Source organism: Phascolarctos cinereus, unplaced genomic scaffold (assembly GCF_003287225.1).
Source record: "Phascolarctos cinereus isolate Bilbo 61053 unplaced genomic scaffold, phaCin_HiC Scaffold_2;HRSCAF=192, whole genome shotgun sequence".
In the NCBI taxonomy this organism is placed as follows: domain Eukaryota; kingdom Metazoa; phylum Chordata; class Mammalia; order Diprotodontia; family Phascolarctidae; genus Phascolarctos; species Phascolarctos cinereus.
Window position 1 is genome coordinate 132,312,262 of NW_027555625.1, and position 21,620 is coordinate 132,333,881.

Here is a 21,620-nt window from a genome sequence, read left to right on the forward strand (position 1 = left end):
CTGCATTTCCAACAAATATTTGTGAGTGCTTACTATGGTCCAGGTACTGTATAATATCTGTAGTATATTATTCTATAGTCATTTTATAAAACTGAACTAATGTATTCAATAATGTAGAGAGAATCAAGACACCATAGTATACTGTTGTCCATAATTTTCTGTTCAAATTATATAATGGCAATAATCTTCTTTTGTTAATATATTCTAAAATTTGGGAAACTGATTTTTTTCTTTATATTATTGTTTTAATGAGGAATGTTTTTAATTAATTTTGCTTTATAATAACTTGGGAACATTAATGATAGCAAGTAAGAGAGAATTCCAGAGAATTTTAATACTTCTTATGATTAGTCACTTAGCCCAAAGACAGTAAGAAGTACAGGAGGAAACATGTTTAATTCTCTTACATTTTTACTTCCTAGATACAGTGGTTGAGAGTTTAACTATATTCTCCTTAGCTAGAAAGATTTCTTAATCCCTAAGATATTATTATTATATATTATATTATTATAATGATATGTTATATTATTATAATGACATGTTATTATATTGTAATAGATTACACATAATTATTATGTAATACATCATTGTGATGGAAAATTGCCTCTCCAAATTTAAGATTTACATTTTTAATCAATAGCATTTGTTTGGTAAATAGCCTAGTGTTATAATGTTAATAAAGTATATCATTAAATTGTTTTACTCAGACTTGAAATCCATTATATTTTTCAGTATAATTTTATGGGATCTGATGCAAACCTTGTTACTCAGAAAATTGCCATGGTTATTGGACTTGTCAGCACAGTAAGCTTTTGCCTTTTCATGTTTCTTGATTTCTGGAGTTACCCTAGGCAGCTATCTAATATTCTAAGTTGCAGAGGAGGCTCAGGACACCATTGATGAAGGGTCCTTCTGTTCCTTACGTCAGAAAAACCATACCCCGGTGTTTTAAATAGAATATAGGGACAAATAATAACAGAATAATAATAATTCATGTTCACACAAAACTTAAAGGTTTACAAAGTGTTTTCTTTACAACAACCCCGAGGGATATGGTTAGGTTATCCTCATTTCATAGATGAGGAAACTGATTTCTGAGAGGTCCAGTAACTTGCTCATCATTAACCAGCTCTGAAAGTGTCAAGGCAGGGTTAAAACCTGGTGTCATGACTCCAAGTAGAATAATTATTTCATAAAATGGACTTTTGATGTTACTTTAGTGTTACTTTAGATGAGCAGTTATCAAAGTGAAGACCACAGACCTTTGGGATTCCCAGGAACTCTTTTGTGGGCCTACAAGGTTATGACAATTTTTGTAATAGTACTAGGATCTTTTTGCCTTTTAAAGTACTCTTCCCTTTCCAACTACATATCTGTATGAGGTCAGATTTTCTTCATAAACTTTAACCAAAACAACACTGCAACAAATTGAATGCAGAAGGAGATAAGAGAATACATCTGTCTTTTATTAAGAAAGACATTAAAGAGATTTGCAAAAATATGAAAAATGATGCTACTCTTCCCTGTTAGTATAAAGTACAATATCATCCTCCCAGTCTGTCAGGTTGGCAAGCTAGGAGTCATCCTAGATTTCTCACTATCTCTTGGCCCCCGTATCCAAGCTGTTCAAGATGCCTTGATTTCACCTTTGCAACATCTCTTGAATATGCCTCCTTTTCTTCTCTGATACTGCCACCACCCTGGTGCAGGTCCTCATTACCTCATTTTTGGATCATTGCAGTAGCCTGTTGGTGGGTCTGCCTGCTTCAAGTCTCTCTCTCCATTCCAACCAATCCCTATTTAACCCCCAAAATGATTTTTTCAAAAGCTCAGGTCCGATCATGTCACCCCTCCCTACTCAAACTTTAGTAGCTTTATATTGCCTCCAGGATCAAATACAAAATGCTTTGTTTGGCATTCAAAGCCCTTGAAAACCTACCACCTCTCCCCCATCTTTCTAGTCTTCTCACATCTTACTCCTCAACACATATTCTTCAATCCAGTGACACTGGCCTCCTGACTGTTCCACAAACAAGACACTTCATCTTCCAGGACCCAGCGTTTTCTCCAACTGCTCCCTATGCCTGGAACACTCTCTCTCTCCTCTGCTCTGACTGCTGAACTCCTTGGATTCCCTTGAGTCCCAACTGAAATCCTACCTTCCTCAATCCTTCTTAATTCCAGTGCCTTTCCCCTGTTAATTATTTCCTATTTACCCTGTATACAGTATCACTTGCTTTGTTTAAATTATTTGCATGTTGTTTTCCCCATTAGATTGTAAGATCCTTGAGAATAGGGCCTGTCTTTTGCCTCTTTTTGTATCCCCAGCATTTAGCACAGTGCCTTACACATAGTAGGCATTTAATAAATAATTATTGCTTAGGTTGTTGTTTTCCAATGAATTAATAAATATATGAAAAATTTAGTAGTTGTAATTCCTAATATGGTAAATATTAACATATAGATGTAGCAAACATAAACAAAAACACTTTGAGATCCACAATAATTTGTAAGAGCATAAAAACCCAAAGTATTGTTAGCTTTACCATGAATTCCACAAAGCCATTGTTGAACCAGGGAGTTTTATGAGTGGCCTGGGAAGGGCCGGCATCCCACATGTGAGAGAGCATGCGAGTGAGAGCACATGTGTTGACAGATACACACCTTTTTATTCCCTATTCCTGATTCAAATTTCCCTCCCGTGATTCCCCATTAGCTTGGTACCACTGTACCATAGAGGTTATAGCCTCTCTGAAGCACCTAATGTCCCCACGTGAGTCCCTGCTCCTGTTTACATCTCCTACTCCCCACAGTTCAGTGACCCTGGCCCTTATTTACTTTTTCCCTTATTTGACTATGCCCACACCCCTTTTGCTTGGGATGCAGATATGTTCATCTATACCCAACCTCAGAACCGGTTTTCTCTGGTTAATCTATTCACCCACCAATTCTACTTCATGGCTTCCTTTGTTCATCTTCCACCTAGCCCCTAGATTTCATTCCTCAGGTTCCATGTGACTTTTGTGGAAATAAAAGAAAAACCCTTCTATTTCTCACATTCCCTCCTAGTTTAAACTGACTCCAATGCTGTCACATAGCCATCTACTCCCCTGATTGAGTGATATGCAGAAGCAACATCCCCAGTCACGTTTTCCTCAGTATGAGACCAAAAATTTGAGAACCACTTCTTTAGATATTTTTTTAATAGCTGTCGTGGTACTTTATAAGGTCCCCTATTTATTATTCATCTATTTATTGTATAAATGCCTTATTTCACTAAGGAATATAATCAACTAATTGGAGTCAGGCTTATTTCAAAAAATTAATTTAGGTTAGTGGTATTTGAATATGTCTTCCATATCTGTTCCGTTTTTAGATGTATAGCTCACTTAACTTGACTATCGTACTGTCTTCCTTGGAGTTCTGGATAGACAAAAATAAAATCAATACTGCTGGAGAACCTGATGAATTATTGAAGAGATTTTTAAAGTGGAAAGAATCTTACCTTGTTCTGAGGAGGCATGATATGGCATTTTTACTTAGGTAAGTATAGCTCCCCCTGAACTCTCCCCAACTCCCACTTACATTGGTAGCCTGGGTCCCCAGAAGCTTTCTGACTACTATATCCCTTAAGGGATATTACCTAGGGACTAGAATGTTTTCAGTATTAAGATTCATGAGCTGCCATCTGGTGTGCTCCACCAGCTTAATTAGCTTTTGCTGTTTTTGAGTCCTGTCTCACTCTTCCTGACCAGTTTGGAGTTTTCTTGGCAAAGATGTTGGAGTGGTTTGCTATTTCCTTCTCTAGTGGATTAAGGCAAACAGAGGTTAAGTGACTTGCCCAGGATCTCATAGTTAGTGAGTATGTGAGGTTGGATTCCAACTGAGGTCTTCCTGACTCCAGGCCTAGCATCCTATCCACTGAGCCACCTACCTACCTCTAAGGCAGACAGAGGTTAAGTGACTTGCCCAGGGTCACACACCTTTTAGAAAGTGGTAATTATAGATTAGAAACAATTGGTCAAAACAAAAACAAATAATAGTCCCCTCCCCCAAATCTGCCATACAGCCTTTCACAAATAGGTATAGTGTGCTGGGTAAAAGAGTGCATAGGTGATGAGGACATATGTAGGACTTTGGCAAAGAATAATTCAGAACCCCTGGTTAAAATGAAGTCCCTTTTTCCCTTTGTGAAATCCTCGAGGACCTCCCCTTGGGTTGAAGCCAGTGGTTCTTCGTGTGTCTGCCTGCTTCTGGTTGGATAGGCTGCCTCCAGTGTCTCTGAAGTCATGCGAAATGAGGGGTAGAAGGGAGTGGGGCAATAGTGAAGCAACATCCCTTTTTCTCTGATATTAGTGTAGGGGTCTGCCTCCTTGAAGCTTACAGAATCTGAAGCTTAGCTACTTGGCTTCTGGATAGTGGGAAGCTAATATAGCTCCTCAGGGGCAGGGACTGTCTTTTTCATGATGCTTTTACTGAGTAGGAACTTAAATGCTTATTGAATAACTGTCTGAAATAGCTTGCTGTGTCATGCAGAGACCCAAAGATGTATCTTGTTTTTTAGTCCATCACAAAATCTTTGCTGAGTGGCATCATCTGTTTTTATCCAGTGATCAAAGCAATTCCCTTCTCCTAAATTGATTAAGGGAAGGGCTTATTTGCAGTTATTTGATTAGTTCAGTGTAGAATCTGGGTTTTCTATGTTTACATTAGTTATAGTGGGAGTAGAAACCCCAATTCCCACAGAAGAACAGTATCATAGCATTTCTAAGGAAGAAACCAAAAAAAAAAATGGTGCATTATGGCAGATGATCTGACCATTGACTTTTGAAAAAATAATAAAGTGATACTTAATTTAGAGCACTTTGAATACTGAGAATTCACATTATAGTTCTTTAATTGCTCAAAATTTTGCTTTAAATTGGCAACATGCAAATGAGCCAACTTTAGTCAATCAACTTTCTGCTCTTCTGAATCCAGCTTCTCCCAGGCCCTAGTCTCACTCTCACTTTGCCTCTGGGTTAGAACTAGTCCAGTGCAGGAGGTGGGGGTGGGGGTGGGGGGGGGAGTATTCAGATCTTTGATTTATTCTTTTTGAAGTAGGCGGGAGGATAGAAGGCATGGAAGATGTTGGGAGAGAAAGGTCAAGGATGTGTGTTGTTGTTCAGTTATTTCAGTCATATCTGACTCTTTGGGACCCTGTTTGGGTTTTCTTGGCAAAAACACTGGAGTATTTTGTTATTTCCTTCTCCAGATCATTTTACAGATGAGGAAACTGAGGCAGACAGGGTTAAGTGATTTGCCCAGAGTCACACAGCTAGTAAGTGTCCAAAGCAAGATTTAAACTCAGGAAGATGAGTCTTCCTGACTCCAGGCCCAGGACTCTATCTACTGAGCCACCTTGCTGCCTAAGGAGTGTGTTATGTAAATATAAATTTAGATTGATTCTATTTTATACAGTTGAACTATGGTCAGATGCAGGGGACGCAAAGCAGGCTCTGTGTGGTGAGACTGCCTCAGACCTAGAACACTGTGCTTGCTCTTCCCCAAATCCTTGTAACCACTTACATTACCTGTTATGTTTGTGGGGAAGAAAATCAGCCTCATTACTTTATAGTCATAGCCCAAATTTAATCCTTTAAAATGGTTAATTATAGGGAGGGGAAAAAACCCCAGACACCAAGGCAAGGATATCTACAATCCAATGTTTTAATCTAGTTGGCAAGGACTTATTACTGCAATGGAAATGTTGCTTGCCCTTGAATTTTGGTACTGGGTCCCCAAAATTCAAGGGCAAGTAACGCAGGTTCTGCCTTGAATGAATTCAACCCAAGCCTTCTTTCAGCCAAAGACAAGGTTTATTAGAACACTATCATAAAAACACCAGACTCAATTTGAGTCTGATTTAAAGATTCCTTCACGGAATTCACACACAAATACAGAAGTAGAGCAATTGGTTATATAGGATTTCTTGGCTTTACCCTCCAACTTGTCCCAACATTCCTGCACATTCCTTTTGCCGTCTGTATTTACAGTACAACATCTATTATTTCTATAGAATCCGTGAAAACTAATCTATTTTGTTTGTGCATTTTGTATAAACCAATAAATTAATAAACTGATAAGTCCATTAATCAATAACCTAATCTTCCCCTGTCCTGTGTTCCTATTGAACCTGGGAAAACCAAACTGTTAGTGTTTCTAGCAACACTAGTCAGATTGAATAAGATTCTATAAATCCGCATTATTGGCCAGATTTTAAGAATCTGAGCATTGGTCAGACTCTTGAGGAATCTGAGCAGTTTAGTAGGGGAAAGATGGACATTTGTGTACAGAAAGACTGTGGGAAGATCTGGATGTGATCTAGGAGTGGCCAATAGCTTGAGGAACTGAGAGGTAACAGAGAAGGATTTGGAAGGACCAGGTACCCCTTCCAGGGGACCTGTGCCAAGTGGAAGGGGTCTAGATGGAATCAAGGGTGGGAAGTAGCCTGGGAGATCTGAGGTAAAAACAGTGAAGCGTTGGGGTAGGTTAGAGGTAACAGAGAATTGGGGGACTGGGCCGCAGGCCACAATGAAAGGCCAGTTGAAAGGATTACTAGAATGGGTCTATGCCTCAGGCAAATGCCAGAGACTTGACCCTGTGGGAAAATTCAAGGAAAGTTCAGGGTAGAGGGTGGGGTTTCCAGGGCTCCATACCCTGTGAGAAAGACCTATTAATTTAATTTTTTTTTTTGGTTTGTGTATAGGTAGCTAATTTGGTTATCATTCAAGTCAACCAAATTTTTGAGATAGCTATGGATTCATTTCTTATAAAGCCACCAAGTGGCCATCCTAAATCTTCCCCCTCAAGTCTCCACAAAGATGTTTGTCAAAATCTAACTGAAGAAACTCTTCAAAATTCCCTGACTCTGACAAGGATGTTTCTTCTTCTTCTGGTTTGTGGCAGTAAAAGTAGGAAGACGTTATGGAGAAGATAGTTCTTTGCAGTGTGCCGGCACTATATCAGATGATATATTTTATGCAATTAACTATTGGATTTAATTTATGGAAGCTTCATACAATATAAGTATATGATGGATAGCTGATTAACTGTAATGTTTGAGGTTACTTAAAAAAAAATTAGGCATTAGGACCTTAACCAGCAATTAAATCTCTTTTCACAATGTGTTTCTTAGGTTAAGTGAGATTGTTTTATAACATTGCAATTTTCAGTGGCTTTTCTAGGAATATAAACCACTGTACATGAGAGGAGGGTCAATATAGCTCACTCTTTAAAATTTCAGTTTAATGACCTGTGATTAAATTGGAGAGTTCTTTCCACCAAAATTTATCACATTCATGCCTAAAGTGTGGAAGTCAGTGTGTGTGTATGTACATATGCATTATGTATGTTCCTATGTTTGCGTGCATGTATGTATATTTGCATATCATCACCTAATGGCTGGTTTCAGATGAAGAGCTTCCTTCTTACCTTAGCTAGGATGGTTCTTTTTTTTTTTTTCAGGATGGTTCTTAAAGCATATTTTGTCCCATGTAGGCCCCTCAGCACAAAGCTTTTTCAGCTCAGTACGACTTGCCAGAGTTGCCCTCTGCTGGCCTATCCATGCCAAGCTGAAGCACTGGACGAATGTTTTACTGGAAGTTTTCTCTCTCATTATGAGTAGTTCAAATAGAACAAAAAAAATCAGTATTAATTTTATAAAACAAACAGCATATTTTTAGGGTTCTGTACCTGCAGTCATCTATTTTAACCTTTTTCAAAGTAGCTGCCCAGAGGGAGCAAGAGTCCCAGATCCCAACAGCATTAACATGTTGGTGGAAAATGGTCCCTGATCTCCTTCTCTTAAATGAGATGTAAAGAGCAGTGGAAGGAGATCAATATTGCAACTTTCAGCAGCCAGAGCAGAATGCTGAATAACTTTTCATAGGACCAGAAGAATCCCTAGCCACAGGACTGATCCTCCTCCTTCATTTCCTTGGTGCCAAAAGTTTTCAAGTGCAATTGTAAATTTTTAAAAATATAAATAAATCAGAAGAAAAAGAGGTAAAATTTTAGGAGAATATCTACAGGGAAGCTGCTTATTTCAAAAAGTCTTGCTTTGTATTTCCCTGCATTTTATATGTTTTTTCAATCTATTATTGGCAATATGAGTTCCCTACAGTTTGTACTGCATTTTTCAGAAATCCTTGGCTATGTTATTCTCTTTATTTGCCATTAGAATAGCTCTGTGAAGTAACTAATTAAAACATTGTTTATAGAGATATAGCCCTTCTTTTGACAGAGTTTCTAGCATAATATAGTAAAAGTAAAGGTGATTTTTTTAATCTTTGCAAATTTAATTAAATTTAATTTACAAAGTTGAATCAAAATAATTTTTAACCTTGTTTCATAAGAGGCTGATTTTATAATTATGTAGTGTAAGGTTGATGCATTAAAATCTTACAAGTTCAAACTTCTTAATGTTAGATTTAGTGTTGGTGAGATATTCCTAATGAATATCTGCTGTGTCCATTTACTCTTGAGATTTCTAATTATGTAAGCTATAGCAATTCATAATTCTAATTCATAAATCAGGAGTTTTACACAAGTGTGTGGGGTGCAATCCATAGCATCATTTATATAATGTTTTTAAGGTTTGCAAAGGGCTTTACATATATTGTCTCATTTGTTACACAACTCTGAGAGATAGACACCATCAGTATTTCTGTTTTACAAATGAAGAAACTGAGGTAAACAGAGGTTAAGTGGCATGCTCAGGGTCACACAGCTAATAAGTAGCTGGGGTAGTTTTCAAACTCAGGTCTTCTTGACTCCAGTCCTCTCTCCACTGAACCACAGTGTTGTTAGGGTTGACTAGGAATTTTTTAAGAACTAAAAGCAAGAATAAGAAGTATAGAACATACTTTCATGGGAAGAGTCTGGAGCTTAAGAAGAAGAGAAGGTAAGGAAGCAAATAATGGAGAGGGAGAGGGGAAATCATGGTGAGTAGGAATAGGAAAGAGAAATTGAGTAGACAATAAATGTATGCAACCAAGTAAAGAACAATAACGGGAGTTGGTTAGTGGAAATGGATGAATGGAAGAGAGCAAACCTATTTTTCATCCATTATTCAAATTCCTTCCCAGTTCAGTTTTCTAATCTACCCAATTTCAGAATGTCCTAGTCCTGAATCTTGCTCCACTCACTTGTAGAATGTTATGTCCACTTGTAGAGTAACCTGGACTTATCTGCTTGTCCTTATGACTCCAGAACATGCAGTTCAATCAAACAAGCATTTATTAAATATCTGCTATGTGCAAGACATCGTGATAGACACTGAGGACAAAAAGACAATTTAAAATTTACATTCTACTGCAGACATTTACATTCTATTGCAGAAAACAAATTTTCCGAAGATAAGTAAATACAAAATATATAGAAATTAAATACAAAGTAATTTTAAGGAAAAAGAACACTAACAATTTGGAGGGGATGGTCAGGAAAGACCTCACATAGGAGGTGGCACTTGAACTTTGAAGGCAAGTGGGAATTCCAAGAGGCAGAGGTGATGAGGAAAAGTATTCTATGTAAGGGAGACAGAGAATATGCAAAAATGCAGTGATGGGAGATAATGTGTGCCATATGGGGAACAGCAACTAGACTAGTTTAGCTGAAGAATAGAATTCATGAAGTGGTGTGAGATTGGATAGTAAACATAGATTGTAAATATAGTATATAAATATAGGGACAGATCTGTAAATGCCAGAATAAGGAAAGTCACATAGTCAGACCTATGTTTAGTAATATCAGTTTCACATCTGTATGGAAGAAGAATTGGGGAGATGAAGAGACTACAGGCAGGGAGACCAATTAAGAGTATATTCCAGTAGTCTAGAAAAGACTGCCAATGGGGCAGAAGCTCTAGAGGCCTCTGCTACACTGAAAAATCTTCAGGTATGGTCCTGGCAAGAGAGTAAGTCTACTTTCCAAGGATTAGCCTAAGCACAAAGAGGCTTATCACACTAATAGTCTAGACACTTCGTGATGAATTCTTGGGCATGGTGATCCATGAAATAATAAATCTTTAGTTACTTTAAATTGTTCTCTCTTTTTTACTTAAAAGTTGTTTTCCTTTCTTCAGAAATTCCTTCTCCCGTTTTTATGTGAATTTGTATTTTATTGTACATTTTTTTATTTTTTCAATTTTTTTTTAATTTTTAACATGTATTTTTAAAACTTTGAGTTACAAATTTTCTCCTTTCCTCCCTCCCCACCTACCCTCATTGAAAAGGCAAGCATCTCCATACAGGTTATAGATGTATAGTCAAGCAAAACACTTCCATAGTAGTAATGTGAAAAACTAAATATATTTCCCTTCATCCTATCCTACCCCCCATTTATTCTTTTCTCTCTTTTGACCCTGTCCCTCTCAGAAGTGTTTGCTTCTGATTATCCCTCTCCCAATCTGCCCTCCCCTCTATCAACCCCTTGTTCTCTTGTCCCTTTCCCCCCTTATTTTCTTGTAGGGTAAGATAGATTTCCATGCCCCATTGTATATGTTATTCCTTCCTTAAGTCAAATCCTATGAGAATAAGATTCCCTCATTCCCTCTCACCTTCCCCCATTTCACCTCCACTGTAAAAGCCTTTTCTTGTCTGTTTCATGTGAGATAATTTACCCCATTCTACTTCTCCTTCTCCCAGTATAATCCTCTCTCATTCCTTAATTTTATTTTCCAGATATTACTCCCTTCATCTTCAACTTATCCTGTGCCCTCTATCTGTCTGTCTGCATATCTATCTATATATACATATGTTTTTTCCCCTCCTACTACCTTGATACTGACAAAGGACTCATGAGTTACAAATATCAGCTTTCCATGCAGGAATGTAAACAGTTCAACCTTAGTAAGTCTCTTATGATTTCTTTTTCCTATTTATCTTTTCATACTTCTCTTGAGTCTTATATCTGAAAGTCAGATTTTCTATTCAGCTCTAGTCTTTTCATCACAAATACTTGAAAGTCCCCTATTTCATTGAATGACCATTTTTTGCCTTGAAGGATTATACTCAGTTTAGCTGGGTAGGTGATTCTTGGTTGTAATCCTATCTCCTTAGTCTTCCGGAATAACATACTCCAAGCCCTCAGGTCCCTTAATGTAGAAGCTGCTAAATCTTGTGGTATCCTGATTGTGTTTCCACAATGCTTGAATTGTTTCTTTCTGGCTGCCTGCAATATTTTCTCCTTGACCTGGGAATTCTAGAATTTGGCTACAATATTCCTAGGAGTTTTTCTTTGGGGATCTCTTTCGGGAGGTGATTGGTAGATTCTTTCAATTTCTATTTTGCCCTCTGGTTCTAAAATATCAGGGCAGTTTTCCTTGATAACTTCCTGAAAGATGGTGTCTAGGCTCTTTTTTTGATCATGGCTTTCAGATAGTCCAGTAATTTTTAAGTTCTCTCTCTTGGATCTATTTTCCATGTCAGTTGTTTTTTTCCAATGAGATATTTCATGTTGTTTTCTATTTTTTCATTCTTTTTGGTTAGTTTTACAATGCCTTGATTTCTCATAAAGTCCCTAGCTTCCAGTTGCTCCATTCTAATTTTTAAGGAAGTATTTTCTTCAGTGAGCTTTTGGACTTCCTTTTCCATTTGGCCAATTTTGCTTTTTAGGGCATTCTTCTTCTCATTGGCTTTTTGGACCTCTTTTGCCATTTGGGTTAGGCTATTTTTTAAGGTGTTATTTTCTTCAGTATTTTTTTGGGTCTCCTTTAGCATCGCTCTCAGTTTTTCTTCTACTTCTCTTACTTGCTTCTCAGAATTCTTTTTGAGCTCTTCCATGGCCTGGGACCAATTCATATTTTTCTTGGAGGCTTTGGATGTAGGAACTTTGACATTGGTGTCTTCTTCTGGTTGTATGTTTTGATCTTCTTTGTCACCAAAGTAAAATTCTGTAGTCTGACTTTTTTTGTGCTCCTTGCTCATGATTCCAGCCAATTACTTGAGTTATAAACTCTTTGTTAAGGTAGGGGTCTGCTTCCAGTGTGGAGAATGTACTGTCCTAAGCTTTGGTAGTTTTGTACAAATGTTTTCAGAGATACTTCTAGGGACCTGTTAATTTTCAGTTCTTCCAAGGTGGTATGACAAGGGGTGAAGTGTTTACTCCTTTCCTGGCCTGTGCTCTGGTCTATGAGTGACCATAAGCACTCTTTTCTGTCTTGGAACTATGAGGAGAATTTCTTCTTCACTACCACTACAAGCTCAACCACTCCAGTACTCCTCCTCACCCCAGGAATGCCACCGAGAACTGTGACCCAAATCCAAGCATGGCCAAAGTAAGAGAATCCTGCACCAGCAGAGAGATCCCTGCAATCCCCCTCTGATCAGCCAGTTGATTCCCCCTCAGTCTGTGGGCGGGAAGCTCTGGAGGCAGCCGCCTCCCCGGGACCACAGTCGGGGACAGGGGCTGGGACCCCACCCTTCTTCTCTCTCACTGCAGAAGCAGATTTTCCCCACTGACCTTCTAAGTTGTCTTTGGCTTTCACTGGTTGAGAAGTCAGGAAACCACCACAGCTGCCTGCTCTTCAGTCCTCTGAGGCCTGCTCCTGGTTCACTGCAGCCTGCATGCCCATGCTGAACTGAGCTCCTCTCCCAGGTCATCGTGATATACCTTTCTGATCAACCATACAGGTTGTCTTGGGCTGGAAATTTGTTTCACTTTGTCTTTTTGTGGGTTCTGCTGCTTTAGAATTTGTTTAGAGCTATTTTTATAGATATTTGGAGGGGTTTGGAGGAGAGCTCAAACAAGTCACTGCTTTTACTCCACCATCTTGGCTCTGCCCCCTTTATTGTACATTTTAAAAGAAGCAGAAGTAATAGCTCCACTATGTGTCACATGTTGGCTGGGAGGTACTTTGAAATTCTAAGAGGATAATTAAACATAGATTAGTTCCAATAGTTATAGAAAACAGTTGCAAATGAATTTGCCTACTTTTCCCAAAGATGTGTTTTTAATAAAATTTTATTTTTGTGCTTAAGTTATAGGAATAGATTTAAATATGTGGGAGCAACATTTCAAGGAAAGATATGTGAAAGAAATTATGCTGGTGGTGTTGCTTTGGTATGGTGTTATTTAATTAATATCACTAATATTTATGTAAACTGTTAAGATTCTTCTTTTTGTCATGTTACTGTTTTTAAATATAATATGTAATGAATGTCTTGGGGAAGCTTTTTTTGTGCTCTTTGTTTACAGATAAAGCTTTTAGAGCCATTAAGAAATATTGTGTGCCAAACAGAAGGGGAATTACTCAAGGGTTGGGCTCGCCCACTAGAGCATGAAGCCTTTCCAGTATGATCAGGAGTGAAGCAAGAATGTCCATTATGACCCTTACTATTCAACATTGTACAAAAAATGTTAGCTATAGCAATAAGAGAAGAAAAGGGAATTAAAGGAATAAGCATAGGTAAAAAGGAAACAAGACTATCACTTTTTGTAGATGATATAATAAATAACCCCAGAAAGTTAACTAAAAAACTGATTGAAATAATTAACTTCAGCAAAATTGCAGGATATAAAATAAATCCACAGGAATCGCCCACATTTTTTTATATTACTAACAAAATCCCATAGAAAGAGATATTCCATTAAAAATAACTACGGGCATTTTAAAATACTTGCCTGCCAATACATACACACAGACACACAGACACAGATATACACACACAGAGGAACTTTACGAAGACAATTATAAAACACTCAAATAAATATAGATCTAAATAATTAAAGAAATATTAGTATCTCAGGAGGAGGTTAAGTTAATGTAATAAAATGACAGTATTACTTAAACTGATTTACTTATGCACATCAGATTTCAAAGGACTATTTTATGTAGCTAAAAACAATGATAACAAAATTAATCCAGAGGAAATGTCAGGAATCACGAAGAAATCAATTAAAAAAATAAAAAGGAAGGAGGTCTAACAGCACTTGATCTCAAACCATTCTACAAAGCCATAATTATTAAAACAATTTGGTATTAGATAAGAAATAGAGAGGTTGGTCAATGGAATAGGAAAGGCACACAGTATACAGAAGCAAATCAGTATAGCAACCTTCTGTTTGAGAAATCCAAAGATGCCAGCAATTGGTATGGGAACTCACTATTTAACAAAAGCTGTTGGGAAAACTACAAAACTGCAAAAAGTCTTGCAGAAACTAATGTAGACCAAAATCTCACACTGTACACCTAGATAAGCTCTAAATGGTTACGTGATTTAGACATAAAGGCTGATATCATAAGCCAATTAGAGTAGCATGGAAGAAATTACCTATTTGATCAAAGAAGAGAAAGGGAAGTTCATAATAGGCAAAGTGGACAATTTTCATTATATGAAATTTAAAGTTTTTGCACAAACAGAACCAATATAGCTAAAATTGGAGAAGTAGGAAATCAGGGGAAAAAATCTTTGCAGCAATTTCCTCTGATAAACATTTCAAAACTAAGATATATATAGGGCATTGAGTCAAATTTACAAAAATAAGTCATTCCTCCATTGATAAATGGTCAAAAATACAAATGGGTAGTTTTCAGAGGAAGAAATCCAAACTATCAATGGCCATATAAAAAATTCTCTAAATCACTAATAATTAGAGATATGCAAATTAAAACAACTCTGAGGTACTCATGAGGTCTAGAGTTTAGGGGTCCTGGAATCTCCAAAGCACGACAAGCAGGTACTGCTTGAAAGACCCAAGCCTTCTTTCAGCCAAAAACAAGGTTTATTGAAGATTTGCCATATTAGTTAGACTTTTAAGGAATCTGAGCATCTATGGGCTATTGGCTAGATTGTAAAAATGTGCTTATCTTAATGGACACAAGATGGACCTTATATACAGAAAGACTGTGGGAAGGATCCAGGAGTGTCCAAGTAGTCTATGAGGTAATATCTAGGAGTGGCCAGGTAGTCTATGAGGTAATATCTGGGAGTGGCCAGGTAGTCTATGAGGTAATAGAATTCCAGAGAAATGGAGCCTAGGTGTGACCAGGGGTGGGAAGTGGCCTGAGGCCATAGGTAGACAAGACAATGGAGGGCCAGGCTAGGTAATGGGGGGTGGGGATTGAGTGTGGCCAAAACAACAGAATCATAGCCTCAGGGTAACTCCAGAGATCTCCTTGATCAAGTGGGAGAATTCAAGGACAGTGCAAAGGTTTTCTAGGGCCCATAGACAAATGGAGCCCAAATTGGGACAAAGACCTCACTTTGGGCCCATACCCCATCACTACCACCTCATTTTTATCAGATTGACAAAGTTAACACAAAAGGAAAATAAAAATGTCAGAGGGTATCTGCTAAAGCAGGTACACTAATTCAGTGTTGTGAAGCTATGAATTGATCTAACCATTCTGGAAAGCAGTTTAGAACTATGCACTCCAAATCTCTTTAACTGGATATACCTTTTGACCCAATGATAACACTACTAGATCTATATTCCTAAAGAGATCAAAGGAAGAGGAAAAGGCCCTATATATTAAAAAATATTTTAGCATCTCTTTTTGTGATAGTAGAGAATTTGAAACTAAAGGGATGCTCATCCATAGGGGAGTGGCTGAACATGTTATGGTATATAAGTTTAATAGAATACTATTGTGCTCTAAGAATTCAAGACGTAGAAATGTGAAGAAGTGTGTTTTAGATACATGCAAATGCACAGCAATAAGCAAATGGCAAGATAAAATCAGGGAGGAGAGATGAGTAGAATTTGGCTTCAATATTTAACACGTGAAAAGGCATAGGTCAAATAAGATTAGAAAGACAAGCAGGCATCAGATTTTATTTATTTTTAAGAATTTTTTTCCCCAATAACATGTAAAAGACAGTTTTTAGCATTCATTTAAAAAAATTTTGAATTCCAAATTTTCTACTTCCCTTCCTCACCTCCCCCCTCCCTGAGATGATAAGCAATTTATATATGTTATACATGTACAATCATGCAAAACATATTTCCACATTAGTCATATTATGAAAGAAGACCAAAAGGAAAAAAAAGACCACATAGAATAAATGACTAAAAATTAATTTAAGTTAACTTAGTTCTAAAAAATGAGTGGATCAAAGAACAAATCACAGAAAGAATTGATAATTTCATTAAAGGTAATGAAAACAATGAGACAATGGACTAACATTTTGAGAATGCAGCCAAAGCTTTGCTTAGAGGAAAATTTAAATTTTTCATTTAATTTAATTTTCAGTTCAAATATGCTCCCTTTATTTCTTCTTCTCCTTCTTCTTCTCCTTCATCTTCTCCTCCTCCTCCTCCTCTTCCTCCTCCTCCTTCTTCTTCTTCTCCTCCTCCTCCTCCTGCTCCTCCTCCTCTTCTTCTTCCTCCTACTTTCATCTCTCTCTCCCTCTCTCTGTCTCTCTTTCTATCTCTCTGTGTTTCTCTCTCCCTCCATCAGGGTTCTATGATTTGCCCAGGAGCACATAGCTAGTAAGTATCTGAGGTAGGCTTTGAACTTACGTCCTCCTGACTCGAGAGCCAGTGGTCTGTCCCTTATGTCACATGGCTGCCCCACACTCCCACCTTGAATTCTCTTCCTTCAAGGTCTGGCTCAGATAAAGCCTCTTTAATGAAGCTTTCCATGATTCCCTACAACTAGATATGGTAATTCCCTACTCAGATATTTCATGCCAATCTATTTTACATCTATTATGCATGTAGTCATATTCTAATTTTGTTAGGAATTATTAATGTACATCCTATCATCTCTAATAGATTGCAAGTTCCTTAAAAGAAGGGCCTCTGTCATTCTTGTTTAAGTATATCCAAGGCTTAGACTAAGTCCTTTAACATAGTAGGTGCACAATTAAATATTGTACTTCATTTCAAGTTTGCTCATTTATTGTTCATTTTATCTTAATTCTTTCTTTTTCTCCAGTTGAATAATTATTAGATCTCCAGTAGTGGTAATTTTTCTGTTTTTTTTTTTTAATTTTTAGTATCCAAGAACATTAAGTCTGGAGTCATTTTCTGTTATTATTGCTCAATTACTGGGTCATAGCATGGGATTAACTTATGATGATGTTGAAAGTTGTCACTGTTCAAGAGGTGTCTGCATAATGAACCCGGAAGCAGTGTAAGATGTTTTCTTTATGAAATATCTATTCCAAGATTATATCTTTATTTTACATATAGGCATACATGTATACATATATATGTATATGTATATATATGTATATGTATATGTATATGTATATACATATGTATATACTTATCTCTGTGTGTGTGTATCAGCTAACATTTTAACTGTGGGCAGAACTGATACTATTCATTAACAGTGTTGACCAATCTTTTCTCCCCCCCAAATCAAATTATATATAGTGGAAGCAGACATAGATAATCTGTATGGCTTTGTGTGTCTTTTGGCAGAGCCAAAAAGTAATTAGCTTTTGGTCTAGTCGTTAAATATGTCCTGAATGAAAAGGAACTGGCAGGCTTACCTGTCCATTTGTAATGCCATTCTTTGACTCCTGTGTTTGCTTGCATACTGGATGGATGCACATTTTATGTTCCTTGAGGTATATAAAATAAAGAGATTTAATCTTCATATAAGAATACTTATTATGAACATTAACTTATAACAAACAGCAACAGCAAGCTTTCATATAAAAATAATAGATGTGATTACCACAATGGATTCCAGTTTCAGCACTGAACTAGGGATAAATAGGTAAGCCATTAAAGACTATAATCCTTGATCAAAGTGAAAAACATTGAAAGATAAGGCTTCTGAATTGTGACAGTAAGAATAGGGGTACTGGACAACTTGAGGATTCAAGGAGGCAGCCAATCTGTTCTTCACTGCTATGGTAAGTACTATATTGAAAGAAGATTTATTCACAAAAATGACTCTAACTATATCAGTTACTTGCTTCCTTGACTTTGATTTGGTTTCATTTTTTTCAATTGTTTTTCTTCTTTTAAACATTACTTCATTTGTATTAATGCTTTTTGTTTTTATATCACATTTATTTCTCAGCATATCCCTTTTACCTTCCTTACCCAGTGGACCATCCCTTTTTTAAAAGATTTAAGCATAAGGAGTAAAAAATATTTGGCTGGTTTTAAAGATAGTAACTACAAGAGAATAAAGGAAAAATAAAGACAGTAACTAACTTAACCCTCCACAAAATTCCTACTGGGCCCCCCTTATCCCTGGGCTTCTGAAGGGCCAGTGTTGTGTCTGTTGGGCAGGAGCAAACCTTACTCAGTGTTGCACACCACAAGCACTTCATCAGTGCTTATTGACTGATTGTCAGTAGAAGATTGACCACTTGGCCACAATGGCCTTTAACAATAGTATCACAGGTTTAGAAGTAGAAGCAACATTAGAGATCATCTAGTCCAACTCCTCCATTTTGGAGATACGGAAATGAAAGATAGAGAAGGGAAGGGTCTTGCCCAGGGTCACCCAGCAAGGAAGTGGCAGTAATGAAATTGGAACCCAAACTTCCTGACTCCAAGTCCCACGCTCTATCCATTATGCCATGCAGCCTGTGAGAGAAAAACAACATATTTTAGTCTTGCATAGCCCTTTTCTCCTTTTTACTGCTACTACTCTGGTGTAGGCCCTTATCACATCACACCTGCAGTATTGCAATAGCCTTCAGGTGAGTCTAGGTGTCTCAGGTCTCTCCCCACTTCAGCCCATCTTCCATTAAATCACCAAAGCATTTTTTTCCTAAAGTTAAGGTCTGATCATGCTACATCCACACCCTCTTCCCCATCCTTACTCCCCAACTAAGTAAACTCTGATGGCTCCATACTGTCTGTAGTATCAAATTCACAATTATCAGTTTCTCTTTCAAAGCCCTTCATAACCCAGCCCCCTCCAACCTTTCCAGTCTTCTTACACCTTATTCCCCAAAACATCTTCATTCCAGTGACGCTGGCTTCCTGGCTGTTTCACAAACAAGATATTGCATCTCTCATCTCTAGGTATTTTCTCTGGCAGTCTCTCATGTCTAGAATGATCTTTTTCCTCATCTCCTGACATCCCTGACTTCCTTTAAGTCCCATCTAAAATCCTATCTTTTACAGGAAGCCTCTCCCAACCCTTCTTAATTCTAATGCCTTTTCTCTCATTTATTTCTTATTTACTTTGTACATATTTGTTTGCTTGTTTTCTCAGTCATTAGAGTGTGAGCTTCTTGAGGTTACCAGCTGTCCTTTGCCTATTTCTATGACCAGCATTTAGCACTGTGGCTGGCATGTAGTAGATGTTTAATAAATATTTATTGACTGACTGCTTCCACAACAATGAGGATAGAATGATGAAAAGAGAGTGGGGAAGACACTGGATGTGTCAAACACTGAACAACATCACAAAAATGAAACTATCTTTATTGGTAAGAAATTTATAGGTTTTTGGTACTGGGAGAAATTTTAGAATTATCTGTGAATAGCCAGATTATGAGCTGGTTAAAACCCAAGTCAAAGGAAAGAACAAAATAGGATAGACTTCTTATCCCTTTTTTGTGTTATGAACCTTCTTTGGTAATCAAGTGAATCCTATAGATTCTTTCTCAAAATAATATTTTTAAATGTAGAAAGTAAAAAAAAAATTACAAAGGAAGTTACTTATAATTAAATTTATTTTTCAGTTTTCAGTCATATCTGACTCTTCATGAACCTGTTTGGTATTTTCTTGGCAAAGATACTGGAATGGTTTGCCATTTCCTTTACTAGCTCATTTTACAGATCAGCAGACTGAGGTAAATAGGGCCAAGTGACTTGTCCAGGATCATGCAGCTAGTAAGTGTTGAGGTTCAAGGGGTGTTGTGGGGTTATCTCAAAAGAATTCACAGCCTCAGACCATCTCCAACCTTAGCAGAGGCATTTATTGAGGATTATGTTCTCCAGCAAGCTAGGCTCCTTAGAGGAACCAGCAGCTTAGCAGAGGAAGACAGGGATTTTTATACAGCATAAGATACCATTATATCATTACAGAATATATGAATATAAAAATATAAGAGGGGTTTATTAATATGGGAGGGGTCCTAACCTTGGTGGACCTGTGCATAGGGTTGCCCATAATTCATAAAGAAAAAAGCACACTGCGGGATATTAATGTATGATAATCATATTATAATAAATCTCTTTATATCATAAGTTCACCTTAGGACAGTTCTTTGCTATTACTGCTCAGGTGTCCACTTAGGCTGTGATATAGTGATCTAACATCCTGCTCAATGTCCTATTGGTGCTGCTTTCTGATTGGCTGGCTATTGTGGTCTTGTCTGGGGCATTATAAATGGCTGTCTGAGACTAAATGGATGGTGTGGTTGAGAATATGGACATGCCTGCTATTCTAGTGAGGCAGTGAGGCATATAAGGAAGTTGGGATATTGAGTCTGAGGACAGTGGTTAGCTGGGGGCAGTGGCTAGGATTCCATCAGTAAGTGTCTGAGGCCAGATATGATCTCAGGAAAATGAGTCTTCCTGAATCTAGGCCAAGCGCTATATCCACTATGAAATCTAGCTGCCCCTAATTATATTGAAATAATTATCAAAATATTAACACACAAGTTCATTGGCCCCAGGTTAAGAACACCTGAATTAGAAGAAAAGAAAAAAGTTGAGAAGGCACATTGTGTACAGCTACAAAACCTTTATCAGAACCTGAAAAGTTGTGCCAAAAAATGAGTCATGCATAAAAATCTTGATAATGGCTATTACAATTTTTATCTATATAACATCTTTCATATATGTTCCCTTCATTCTACTAGCAGAACCTTCACTCTGGTTCAAGACTCCATCAGCTATTGCCTAGACTGTTGAAAGAGTCTCCTAATTGTTCTGTCTCAAGTGAGTTTGTTCCTATTCCATCCATCTTCCACAGAGTTGCTAAAATGGTTTTCTTAAAGCATAGGCATGACTGGATCCCCTTCCTAAATCCTTTTGAATCAACTCTATTGGTTTATTGTTACATCTGGGATCAGATGTAAACATTTCTATTCAGCATTTGAAACTTGACAACTTGGCCCCATCTGGCCTTTCTAGCCTTATTACACATTGTACTCTTCCCTCCCCAATCTCCCCTCTCTCCCAATGCTATATGGACTCATCATGGCCTTGCTGTTCACACTCATGAGACTATCTTCTTGTATTGGCAGAGTCTTCTACCCAGGCCCAAGCCTTTGTAGCAGTGGCAGCTGCTATATTTGGAGTTGGTAAACAGTCTAGCACAGCTATCAGTCACTTATATTCCCCTCGACCTCTCCCTTTTTGTGGACCAAGCTACTCTTTCCCTTTGGTACAGGTTGTTCTTTCCAGCTGCTCTCTTTGTGCCTCCTCACTGGAAGAGCACTTTCTCTCCAAACCAGGATACGTGGAAACTATAAACGTGCATGCCTACCTCAGTACCTACCCAGCCAGTTGCCACGCAGCCATTGCTAATCATTAGCCTAGAGAGACTGTGGTAAAATTATTCTCCATGCCCTGGGAACTTCTTAAATGTACCAATGACTATCTTTTTTTCTCCAGGTCCCCAGCAAGGGATAATCTCTGGCAAAATGGCCAGTTTTGACTCATCTCTTTCCCTTCCCAAGTGTTCCCAATCAGACTGGATCCAGTGG

The 21,620-nt window shown here is 37.6% G+C and overlaps 1 protein-coding gene across 3 annotated transcripts in view; it reads left to right on the plus strand.

The window, feature by feature from the left end:
- LOC110203206 (disintegrin and metalloproteinase domain-containing protein 2) overlaps nt 1-21,620 on the plus strand; it is a 145,540-nt gene that overhangs the window by 67,756 nt on the left and 56,164 nt on the right. For 2 of the 3 annotated variants that reach the window (XM_020979691.2, XM_020979693.2), the window contains exons 8-11: nt 733-804; nt 3,377-3,543; nt 13,020-13,101; nt 16,983-17,119. In XM_020979691.2, coding sequence (XP_020835350.1) covers nt 733-804; nt 3,377-3,543; nt 13,020-13,101; nt 16,983-17,119 — 458 coding nt within the window. The remainder of the gene's footprint in view (nt 1-732; nt 805-3,376; nt 3,544-13,019; nt 13,102-16,982; nt 17,120-21,620) is intronic. The other variant, XM_020979694.2, reaches the window with a different exon arrangement.